Genomic DNA, 13,092 nt, shown 5'->3' on the forward strand with positions numbered 1-13,092 from the left:
GAGAGAGGGGGACAGAGGATCTGAAGTGGGCTCTGCTCTGACAGGCTGACAGCAGCAAGCCCAATGCAGGGCTCGAACTCATGACCACGAGATCATGACCTCAGCTGAAGTCAGATGTTCAACCGACTAAGCCACCCAGGTGCCCCAAATGATGTGGATTTTTTTTAGTTCAGGTTTTGACAAAGTGAAAGTAACAGTCACCAGGGGTACTCAAACCTGCCAGCCCTCAATCTTGCTGGTGGTTAAACTTGGAGAAAGGCCACAGAAGACACTTACAAGCACACACAATCCCCCTGAATGAGTTGTTTTCTTTTCCTAGAATTGCGTTAGCTTTTAAAAATTGATCCTTGCAATCCATCTGGGTCTCGTTTGCAATCTGACAAATGGAACAAAAAGAACCCTGAATTTGGTGCATACTTTGCTTTTGGTGCTGCTGCTTCTCATGGTTCTCAGCAGAGATTAAGAAAGAACGTGCACACAGTAGATCCCTGATATTGGTAGGCTTGATTTCCTGGCAAATTGCTGTCGTTTTCCACTTTTCTGTTCAGGACCACTGACTGCTGAGATGTGGATGCATACTGAAATTAAAGCAATTCATTGTGTTCTAAAGTTTTTTTGTTTCTTTTAATTCAGTGTTCGTGTAAAACCACCTTTTGAAGCAGCAACTCTCAAATCTGAAGAGCAATTGATGTTTCCATTAATTTAATTAAATCCTTACTTCTAAGGATTTAACATCCTGTAAGTAAAGTTTAATATAACAGTATTTCATAAGCAGCCTTTTTATTGCCAGACTATTGCCTTTTAATATAGTCAAAAAAAAAAGTGTGCATAAAAAAAAAGCTATGATACAGGGTTACCATCCTACACTGTTTATGTTTGGGTATTATTTTTTATATAACGTGTGATATTTCTTGACTCTTGCGATTGCATGTAAAAGCTGGTTCTCCCATCTAACTTTGTTGGTTGGGCATTTTCTAGTATTATTTGCCGGAAGGAACACTGAGAGAATATGCCATCTTTTTTTTTTTTTTTTTTAATTTTTTTTTTCAATGTTTATTTATTTTTGGGACAGAGAGAGACAGAGCATGAACGGGGGAGGGTCAGAGAGAGAGGGAGACACAGAATCGGAAACAGGCTCCAGGCTCTGAGCCATCAGCCCAGAGCTCGACGCGGGGCTCGAACTCACGGACTGCGAGATCGTGACCTGGCTGAAGTCGGACGCTTAACCGACTGCGCCACCCAGGCGCCCCTATGCCATCTTTTTAAAAATCCTGATTCTCCTTTTTTTTCCTCCAAATGTTAATGCCACTGATTGGAGGGTTTTATATATTACGAGATATATTTGAATGGGTTTTTGTCAAGATATAATTCTGAAACTTTTCATTTCTGTATGAAAATATAAACCCCATAAATCTATTCACTTTCCCCTGGGGTTCGATGGCTTTTGTCTAACAGCCATTCCAACTATCATTTAAAAGAAGATAAATGAGTGAAGGTCATAATTTCCTTCCTTCCAGATGTGAAGTTCTATTATTGAATCTCCTTAGAATGAGCACATGCAATTGTAAGCTTCTGGGTGGTAGCGTGGGTTAAGGAGTTGAGCTTTTGCTGTGACCATCCATTCACCTCAGCAACTTCTTTTCCTTTCTTGGTTGACAGTTTTGACTATTTTTTGCTCCCTTGCTGAGGAAAAAATGTTCTGTAGCAGTTTCTACCCACAATTTTATCCCAGAATAACTAATGACATACATACGACAACTATAATAATAAAAAAGAGAACGGAAATTTACTTAAGCACTCACCATGCACCAGACATGTTTCTAAATGCTTCCCGTACTTGAACTCACTTAATCCTTATTATTATCATCCCAATATTACAGATGAGAAAATTTAAGAGCAGGGAAAATAATATACCCAAGACACACATCTAACGGTATGAAGCTAGAATTTAAAACCAGGCAGTCTAGGGGCGCCTGGGTGGCTCAGTCGGTTGAGTGACCGACTTCGGTTCAGGTCATGATCTCACAGTTTATGAGTTCGAGCGCCGCTTCAGGCTCTGTGCCGACAGCTCGGAGCCTGGAGCCTGCTTCGGATTCTGTGTCTCCCTCGCTCTCTGCCCCTCCCCCACTCATGCTCTGTCTCTCTGTGTCTCAGAAATAAACATTAAAAAAATTTTTTTTAAACTAGGCAGTCTGATCGCCACTAGTCTTTTACCATTACACTGTATCACTATTTAATAACGTTTAATAACCTGAGAGTGTAGGAAAAACGCTTATTTCAGATTAAATTTTATGTTTCAAGAAACTGAAATGTGCTCTCTTGATTTAATAACTGCTTTCTTAAAGCTTGGGATACATACCTGGACTTTCTCTCTTTCAGCATTGAGACTATCCTGCAGTTCCTGCAGCTCTCTTTCTAAAAGTTCAACTCTTTGACGATAACGCAGACTCTCAACCTGAGCCACCTCAAACCTGGTTTCAGCAATTTCTTTTTCTCGTCGTATAAATCTACAGGAATATATAAAATTTTATTTGAGTAAAAAAAATGCCACCAACACAACATTTTAAAACTTGGATAATCTTTAAGATGACAAATCTATTCACTTTAGTAACTATTTTTACATGTTTTCATTAATAAGTAACAAGAGATGCTTTTTATTATAGACAATGGCTTCAGAAATGTGTATCTTTAAAAAAATAATTGAGGGGCATCTGCTGGCTCAGTTGGTTAAGCAGCCGACTTCAGCTCAGGTCATGATCTCATAGGTTGTGAGTTTGAGCCCCGGGTTGGGCTCTGTGCTGACAGCTAGGAACCTGGAGCCTGCTTTGGATTCTGTGTCTTTCTCTCTGACCCTCCCCCACTCGCATTCTGTGTCTGTCTCTCTCTCAAAAATAAACATCAAAAAAAAAAAAAAATTGAAAGGTATTTAGTTTTTCAAAGAACTCGCTCAAGTTCTTACTATCAGATTCGACTTAAAGTCATATCTTTAGCGTGGCCTATGTCTAAATGTCAAAAGTGACTGCTGATAGGGTAGAAGTGGGTTTGTTGGCCAAAAGGAATGGAATGAGCTTTATAAATAAATAGCAGATAACCCCCACTTCCCTAATTTATGCATTTATAGTTACATGACACAGTGCTTGGTATACCACAAAATAAAGCATTAAGAATATTATTGGATTTACCTGAGAATTTCTAAAATTTGTTCTTGAGATTTTCCTTCTTCACTTAGAGAGACATTTAAGGGACCCTGTACACCTTCCTTCACAGAGGCAACAACCTTGTCACTTAATTTTTCAATTTGATCATGAAGTAATCGGTTTTGTTTCTCTAGATCTTCACAGCGAGACACACACTTGGAAACTTCATCCTGTAAACAAGAGTCTATCATAATAGCAGATTTTCTGGAGTACCTGGGTGGCTCAGTCGGTTAAATATCCGACTTCAGCTCAGGTCATGATCTCATGGTTCATGAGTTTGAGCCCCACATCAGGCTTTCTGCTGTCAGCAAGTAGTCTGCTTTGGACCCTCTGTCCCCTTTTCTCTCTGCCCCTCCCCAGCTTATTCTCTTTCTCTCTCAAAATAAATAAATAAAAAACAATAACAGCAGATTTTCCAATCAATGTATATTTAAAAACCCCCATACCTTTAAATTCTCCAGAATACTCTATCATGATGTATAATAATACCTTTAACATTCTCTCTCTTTCTTCCCAAGATGCTTTGCACTCCAATAACTGTGATTCTGCTTTCTGGGTTGTTTCTTCCAAATGCTGACGGACTGATGCCATTTTGGAAACCTGTTCCTTGGCAGCTTGTAGAGCTTCAACATCAGCAGCATGGAGCATCAATTCTCTCTCATACTTATTCTGAGCTTCCACAGCTATTTTAGCCTGTAAGAAATTATTTCCCCATTGACACAAGATTAAAAACTCATAAGGCTAGTCAATATTTTCTGAAAAGATGCAATTACATTCTTTAAAAATCTAAATGTACCAAAATAAAATACTTAGAAGTTATGCTGTATCTATTTAATGAAATATGCTGCCTATAAGAAATTCATGTTAGACCTAAAGACACTTGCAGATTGAAAGGTAAGGGGATGGAGAAACATTTATCATGAAAATGGAAGTCAAAAGAAAGTCGGAATAGCAATACTTCTATCAGTATCAGTTAAAACCAAACTTTAAACCAAAGACTATAACAAGAAATGAAGAAGGGCACTATATCAAAATAAAGGAGACTATCCAACAAGAAAATCTAACAATTGTAAATATTTATGCCCCCAACATGGAAGCATACAAATATATAAAACAATTAATAAAAAACATAAGCAACCTCATTGATAATAATATAATAACAATAGAGAACTTTAACTACTTACATCAATGGACAGGTCATCTAAGCAAAAAGCAACATGCAAACAATGACTTAAATGACACACTGGACCAGATGGACTTAACAGATATATTCAGAACATTTTATCCTAAAGCAGCAGAATACACATTCTTTTCCAGTGCACATGGAGCATTCTCCAGAACAGATCACACACTGGATCACAAATCAGGGTTCAACAAGTATAAAACGACTGAGATCACACCACCACACACCATGCGTATTTTCCAACCACAACACCATGCAACTTGAAGTCAACCATAAGAAAAAATTGTGGAAAGGCCACAAATACATGGAATTTAAAGAACATCCTACTAAACAATGAATGGGTCCACCAGGAAATTAAAGAAGAAATAAAAAAATACATGGATGCAAATGAAAATGAAAACATGATGATCCAAAATCTTTGGGATGCAGCAAAAGCAATCATAAAAGTGAAGTACACAGCAATATAGACCTATCTTAAGAAGAAAGAAAAATCCCAAAAATGCAACCTAACCTTATCCCTAAAGGAGCCAGAAGAAGAACAAATGAAGCCCAAAGCCAGAAGGAAAATTAATAAAGAGCAGAAATAAATGACAGAGAAACAAACAAACAAAAAAATATAGAGCAGATCAATGAAACTAGGAGCTAGTTCTCTGAAAAAATTAGTAAAATTGATAAACCCTTAGCCAGACTTATCAAAAAGAGGACCCAAATAAAATCATGAATGAAAGAAATCACAACCAACACAATAGAAATACAAACAATTTTAAGAGATTATGAAAAATTATATGCCAACAAAATGGGCAACCTGGAAGAAATGGATAATTCCTATAAAGATTAAATTCCCAAAAGTGAAACAGAAAGAAACAGAATACCTGAACAGATTGATAACCAGCAAAGAAATTCAATCAGTAATAAAAAATCTCCCAATACAGAAAAGTCCAGGGCCAGATGGTTTCCCAGGGGAATTCTACCAAACATTTAAAGAGTTAATAACGGGGTGCCTGGGTGGCTCAGTTAGTTAAGTGTCCGACTTCGGTTTAGGTCACGTTTTATAGGTTTGGGCCCGCGATGGGCTCTGTGCTGACACCTTGCTCGGAGCCTGGAGTCTGCTTTGGATTCTGTGACTCCTTCTCTCTCTGCCCCTCCCCTGCTCACACTGTCTCTCTGACTCTCAAAAATAAATAAATGTAAAAAAAAAATTTTTTTTTAAAGAAGAGTTAATAATACCTATTCTTCTCAAACTGTCCCCAAAAATAGAAATGGAAGGAAAACTTCAAATCTCATTCTATGATGCCAGCACTACCCTCTGATTCCAAAACCAGACAGACTTCACTAAAAAAGGCAAATACCCCTGGATGAACATGGATACAAAATTCTCAACAAAATACTAGCAAATCAAATCCAACAGTACATTAAAAGAATCATTCACTGTGATCAAGTAGGATTTATTCCTGGGCTGCAGGGGTGGCTCAGTGTTCGCAAATCAATCAATGTGATACACCACATTAATAAAAGGGTAAAAACCATATGCTCCTTTCAACAGATGCAGAAAAAGCATATGATGAAGTATAACATCCATTCATGATAAAAACCCTCCACAAAGTAAGGACAGAGAGAACATACTTCAACGTAACAAAGGCCATATACGAAAACCACAGCTAATATCATCCTCAATGGGGAAAAACAGAGCTTTTCCTCTATGGTCAGGAACAAAACACGGATGTCCATTCTCACCACTGTTAGTTAACATATAGTATTGGAAGTCCCAGCCACAGCAATCAGACAACAAAAAGAAATAAAAAGCATCCAAATTGGCAAGGAGTAAGTCAAACTTTCACTATTTGCAGATGACATGATACTTTATATAGAAAACCCAAAAGACTCCACCCAAAAATTGCTAGAACTGGTACACAAATTCAGTAAAGTTTCAGGATACAAAATCAATGTACAGAAATCTGTTGTATTTTTATACACCAATAATGAAGCAACAGAAAGACCAATCAAGGAATCATTCTCATTTACAACTATACCAAAAACCTTGAGATATCTAGTAATAAGCCTAACCAAAGAGGTAAAAGATCTGTACCGTGAAAACAAGAAAACCACACAACACTGATGAAAGAAACAGAAGACAACAAAAAGAAAAAACATTCCACACTCACGGATTAGAAAACCAAATATTGTTAAAATGTCTATACTATCCAAAGTAACCTATACATTTAATGCAATCCCTATCAAAATACCAGCAGCATTTTTCACAGATCTAGAACAAATAACCCCAAAATTTGTATGGAACTAAAAAAGACCCCAAACAGCCAAGGCAATCTTGAAAAAGAAAAGCAAAGCTGGAGGCATCACGTTTCTGGATTTCAAGCTATAGTCATCAAGACATAATGGTACTGGCACAAAAACAGACACATAGGTCAACAGAACTGAATAAAACCCAGATGTATGTAAGACAGAATATCCTAAGGAAAAAAGTCTCTTCAACAAATGGTGTTGGGAAAACTGGACAGCAACACGCAAAAGAATGAAACTGGACCATTTTCTTAATGCCAAACACAAAAATAAACTGGATAAAAGGCCTAAATGTGAGACCAGAAACCATCAAAATCCTAGAGGAACAGGCAGGAACCTCTTCTGACATTGGCTGTAGCAATTTCTTACTAGATATGTCTCCTGAGGCAAAGGAGACAGAAACAAAAATAAACTTTTCAGATTTCATCAAAATACAAAGCTTCTGCACGATGAAGTAAACAATAAACAAAACTAAAAGATAACCTACAAAATGAGAGAAGATACTTGCAAAGAACGTATCTGATAAAGCGTTAGTATCCAAAATATGTAAAGAACAAACTCAACATCCAAAAAAAACAAATAATCCAGTGAAGAAATGGGCATGAATTGACACTTTCCAAAGAAGACAGCCAGATGGCTAACAGACATATGAAAAGATGCTCAATGTCACCCGTCATCAAGGAAATACAAATCAAAACTACAATGATGGGGAGCCTGGGTCGCTCAGTAGGTTAAGTGCTTGATTTCGGCTCTGGTCCAGATCTCACAGTCCTGAGATTGACCCCTGCCGTCCAGCTCTATCCTGGGTGTGGAGCCAGCTTAGGATTCTCTCTCTTCCCCAATGCCCCTCTCCCTGGCTTGCGTGCTCTCTCTCACTCTCAAAAACAAAACAAAACAAAACAAAACAAAACAAAACAAAACAAAACACCCCAATCTACAATGAGCTATCACCTCACACCAGTCAGAATGGCTAGAATTAACACCATAGGAAACAACAGGTGTTGGCGAGGATGAGGAGAAAGGGGAACCCTTTTAAACTGCTGATGGAAAAGTACAACCATTCTGCCATTCTGGAAAAATGTACAGGTTCCTTAAAAGTTAAAAAAGAACAACCCTATGACCTAGTAATTACACCACTACAAGATATTTATAAATACCTTTTGTATCTACAGATATAAAAATACTGATCTGAAGGGACACATGCACCCCAATATTTATAGCAGCATTTTCAATGACAGCCAAATTACGGAAAGGGCCCAAATGTCCATTGACTGATGAATGGATAAAGAAAAGGTGGTGTGTGCGTGTGTGTGTGCGCGCGCGCGCGTGATGGAATATTAACCACAAAAAAGAATGAAGTCTTGCCATTTGCAATGATGTGGGTGGAGCTAGAAATTATCATGCGAAGTGAAAGAGTCAGAAGAAGACAGATACCATATGATTTCACTCATATGTGGAATTTAAGAAACAAAACAAATGAACACAGGAGGCAAAAAAGGAGGAAAACCAAGAAACAGACTCTTAACTATAGGGAATAAACTGAGGGTTGATGGAAGGAGGTAGGGGTGGGGGATGGGCTAGATGGGTAATGCTCTAAAGAGAGCACTTGTTGGGATGAGCACTGGGTGTTGTATGTAAGTGACGAATCACTAAATTCTACACCTGAAATTAATATTACACTATATGTTAATAATTGGAATTTAAATAAAAATTTGGAGAAAAAACAACCACCATAACAAAAAAAACCTCAAAACAAGGAAGAAATATGAAAGAACTGTTCAAAATGAAACTTATGAAGATGATACAACAATTTGCAACAGGCTTTATAAAATAAAAGCTTAGAACAACTCCGATATGTAAAATACATGTGCATACATATACATAAACACAAACTTAAAGTAAACAAAAGGAAATATGAATAATTTATTTGAATATTGAATTATTGATACATTCTTTTATTTTAATTTGCAATGTTACACTGTTTGGCAATAAGCCAAGGATAATTTTTGTCTAATTTACCTTTGAAGTATTTTCCCCTGTATTCCACTTCTGATGTAATCTTCATACATGTACGTACCATATATAAGCAATAAAGAACTGTAATCAAATGACTGTTCATATACCACTGAAAGATGAGAACATTACACGTCTTCCCATTCTATTTCAGTTTTACTACTACTCGTACTTTTATATTTTTCCCCATTTGTCAAGATTGCTTTGTTAATGGTTATTGCACTATTTGCTTTTAGTCTTCACATACACTTTTCAGCTGATCTTAGTGCAAGTTCCACAATGGTGAAAATAACTGTGTTTCTGTACGGTTTACCAATCCTCAAGATGCAGTAAGATACTCCAAGAACTGCTCCCTAGGATCAAACCTCATTTCTCAATAACTGGCTACATGATCAACACTTACTTGTTCCTGACAGTCACGTCTGGCTTGCTGTTCATTACTCAAAGCTGTGCTTGCTCTCTGAAGAGCTTCTTGTACTTCATTCTGAACGCTGTTAAGTGTTTTCTTTAACTCAGATAACTAAATCAGAAGAACATTAAAACCAGGGTTAACTGCAAGACAATTATTGTAATAATTAATAAAATAACCAGGGTTATTTTAAAGACAAATTTTTAAAATCCTACTGGCCCAAACAGACTTGCTAAATTTAAAAGATAACTTGAGGTAATACTGCACAAATTTCACAGGCTTATGTTCACTCCTTACTAACATCTGCAAAAGTTAATGCTCAGGCAGAGAGGCTTGTAAAAAACAGCACTGATATCTACTACCATAAAGTAGTCTAAAATACTCAAAAGGAAACACATACGGACCTACAAAGCAGTGTAAAACATACAACTAAAATTGTTAAATATGTGTCCATTCAGTATCAGTTGAAATGAACTGGATGGTAACTAATAAGCTACTTAATTCAAATCCTTACACACACACACACACACACACACACACACACACACACACACACACACACAAAGATTGATATGGCTAATAATCTAATTTACCTGTTGTTCCATACTTTCTATGGCTTTTCTCTTATCATCCTGAAGTTCCTGTTTTTCCTTCTCTACTTCCATCAACTTCTTTTCCAACTGTGTCTGAAACTCAGCTGACTCTTTTAAACGAACTTCAATATTCTTACGTACTTCTTCTGTCACCTTTACCACCATCCAGGTAATAGAATACAAAAATTATACACATCTAAAATTATACAATTAGTTTCTCTAAATCTAAACTTCACAAGTACTAAAATTAACATTTGCTTTGTATTAAAAAAAAAAAAAAATCTATCAGGGTGCCTGGTGGCTCAGTCAGTTAAGCATCCGACTTCAGCTCAGGTCATGATCTCACATGTGGTTCATGGGTTGGAGCCCCATGTCAGGCTCTGTGCTGACAGTTTGGAGCCTGGAGCCTGCTTCTGATTCTGTGTCTCCCTCTCTCTCTGCCCCTCCTTGGTCTCTCTCTCTCTCTTTCTTCTCTCTCAAAAATAAATAAACATTAAAAAAAAAACTTAAAAAAAATATCTATCAATGCTAATCAGTTTTGAATTTTGTGTGTTTTGTTTTATCTGGCTTATTAGACTGAAGTATTTTTAGATTTAAAAGGTAAACACAATGATATCTGTCAAACTCATATTTACTATAGTACTTACACACAGCAGGCTTTTATTTAAAAAAAAAAAAAGTCAAGAGGCATCTGGGTGGCTCAGTTGGTTAAGCGTCCAACTTGGGCTCAGGTCATGATCTCATGGTTTGTGAGTTCGAGCTCCATGTTGGGCTCTGTGCTGACAGCTCAGGGCCTGGAGCCTGCTTCAGATTCTGTGTCTCCCCTCCGCCTCTCTCTCCCTTCCCTGCTCATACTCTTATCTCCCTCTCAAAAATAAATAAACATTAAAAAAAAAGTGCATTCAAATTAAATTTAAAATTGAATATACCTGTTTTTCCTTGTTAAGAGATTCTTCTAAACTAGTAACCATTGCTCGATACTGTTCCACATTACTAGTACTTGTTTTGAGTCTCTCCTTCAAATCATTCACCTGCTCTTCTGCTTGCCTTAGCTGACTCAGAAGATCATCCACATCTTCTTTGTTGCTAGGCTGACCTAAAAGATTTAAGAGCTCTCTTAAAACTAACATTTTAAATGGCTGTTATCAGAGAGTTTGTGAAATTAGGATTAAGGCTCAAATGTAAAAGTACTTATCTTGAAAGTATATTTCAACACACACTAAATACCAAAATAAAAACAAGTATTTCTCCAGAATATTATTTCTTCTTCAAAAAATCAAATATTTGAAATCTGCCATTACAAATATTACAATGAAGATATTTAAAAGAGAAGATAAACATTTGAGCTAAATTGAGGAAGCTACTTGAAGATATTACCAGGTTACTAATTTACTTTTTTTAACATTGTTTACTCTAAAACACTAAATCTTAAATTATTTAGTCCAATTTTCATTCTAAAATCCATGGAAAAGGAAGAAACTACAGATTAAAAAGGATGTTTTCTTATCATATGATGTATCAATATGGACTATTATTGGATAATTACACATCCACTTATGTATCATATATTTACACATGTACATATATTATGTTTTTCTTAAGATTACCTGGACCGAAGGCTTTTCATTTGAAATGGTACATTCACAAAAAGAAGCAAAATCTAATGAAACAAATCTTTTACCTAAGGCTATCAATGAGCAATGATTATGAATACTACTCTAAAAGAGACCAAACAAATGAATTATTTCTGCAAGTGACCCGTATTACAGATTCAACAAGGGAGAGTTAAAGATTTAAGTATTAATCCTCCTCAAAAGAAACATTTTACAAGTATCAATAAATGGTTTCAACAACTGGAAAACTGGTCAGGTGCCATGCAGAACTATTTCCAGTCTTCTGAGTCTGCAAATTTATTAATTTAAGCCTAAAACAGCTTTTCTATATGAAGAGTAAAAGGTTTTGTTTTTTTTTTTCCTCTTTTGCTATTATCCAAAAAGAACATAGGTTATTTATTTACAGGGTATGTTATGAGCCTCAAAAAGTACTTTGTTATCACTTTACTTATTTATTAGTGTATTTACCTTTGCCAGTTCTCTGTGAGGACTGAGAAGCAAGCTGAACTTCCATATTACTGAGGTGCTGTTTTAATGTAGCAATTTCCTTTTGAGCATTTTTTAATAGTTCTTTTGTGTTATGATGAAGATTTGCCTCAGTATCCAGTTGTCTTTTTGTATCCAAAAGTTGAACCTAAGAAGAAAAGATACATTAACCCTACAAACACTATCTTTCAGGTAAGCAACTAGAGGTTCACTTTATCATTTTAAAACACTTTAAACTCTGGCCAAGATAGAGTAACAGAAATCAGATACATCTTCCCATCTGAAATAACTGAAAAAAAGAACTATGATACCTGAGACAGGAAACAAAAGAAGCAAGCCCTGTAATTTCCCTAGCTTCCTGTGTGTTCAGGCTTTGACAGAGGGAAAGGGAAATAAGGCAGAAGCAAGCAGACTCCTTGAACTGAGAACACATAACTGAGAGTACAGGAAGACTAAATTAGTTCCTAATTCCTAAGATAGACTATCACAGAGAGCTGCACTGATAGAGTACCCAAGAGATTTGCAGAGGATCCCTGTTGAATATTCAACAAAATAGTCATCAGTACATACATGTGAAATTACCCCAGACAGGCTTAAGAATCATCCAAAGAGACTGAGTGAAGAGTGTCTGGTGTTCACAGAGAGTCAGGAATAATGCCAATTACCAGCAGCCAGAATGAAAAACTCATAATTCACTGGACACTGGGACTAGTATACAGGAAAGTCTTGCCTCAAGAGTGGGGAATAATTAGTTACAGGCTGAGCACTGCTTTGGACCTGCCTAAAAAATCATAAAAAGCAACACTCAAGAGAATCAAATTATTTTCAATTGCTGCATCCCAGAAAAAAACACGTGATTTATAGGAATATAAAAATATCCAGCACCCGATAGGATAAAACTCACAATATATAGCACCCAACCAAAAATTATTATGCGCACAAGGAGGCAAGGAAAACTAACAGCTTCTTCAAAACCATGCTTCAACAGGAAATGGCAGTGTACCTACATACCAGCTTCATTTCCAGAAATAAACAATCTATAGAAATTCATAACACTAACAGACTCACATCTAGATTTCTAGTAAGTGTATGCCTTTGTTCCACCTCATTTTCCAACTTCTTCTTTAGATGAGATATCTCATGTTCCAGTTTTTCTATCTGGCCACTAAGCCTTTGTTTGGTTTCCGTTTCAGATCGCTCTAATATTCCCTAAGGTAAAAAAAGATTTTTTTGGTTATGCCTAAGAAAGAAATTAAAAAAGTAATACAGAGAAAATGAAAGGCTATAGAGCATTACAACC

At 36.4% G+C, this 13,092-nt stretch overlaps 1 protein-coding gene across 3 annotated transcripts in view; it reads right to left on the bottom strand.

Moving 5' to 3' along the window:
• Positions 1–13,092, bottom strand: part of TPR (translocated promoter region, nuclear basket protein) — a 65,456-nt gene that overhangs the window by 31,375 nt on the left and 20,989 nt on the right. For all 3 annotated transcript variants that reach the window (XM_045452698.1, XM_045452696.1, XM_045452697.1), the window contains 8 exons: positions 12,861–13,001; positions 11,775–11,940; positions 10,623–10,789; positions 9,694–9,846; positions 9,095–9,211; positions 3,687–3,890; positions 3,183–3,367; positions 2,360–2,507 (listed from right to left, as the gene is read on the bottom strand). In XM_045452698.1, coding sequence (XP_045308654.1) covers positions 2,360–2,507; positions 3,183–3,367; positions 3,687–3,890; positions 9,095–9,211; positions 9,694–9,846; positions 10,623–10,789; positions 11,775–11,940; positions 12,861–13,001 — 1,281 coding nt within the window. The remainder of the gene's footprint in view (positions 1–2,359; positions 2,508–3,182; positions 3,368–3,686; positions 3,891–9,094; positions 9,212–9,693; positions 9,847–10,622; positions 10,790–11,774; positions 11,941–12,860; positions 13,002–13,092) is intronic.

The sequence above is a fragment of the Leopardus geoffroyi genome, chromosome C3 (assembly GCF_018350155.1).
Source record: "Leopardus geoffroyi isolate Oge1 chromosome C3, O.geoffroyi_Oge1_pat1.0, whole genome shotgun sequence".
NCBI classification, from domain to species: domain Eukaryota; kingdom Metazoa; phylum Chordata; class Mammalia; order Carnivora; family Felidae; genus Leopardus; species Leopardus geoffroyi.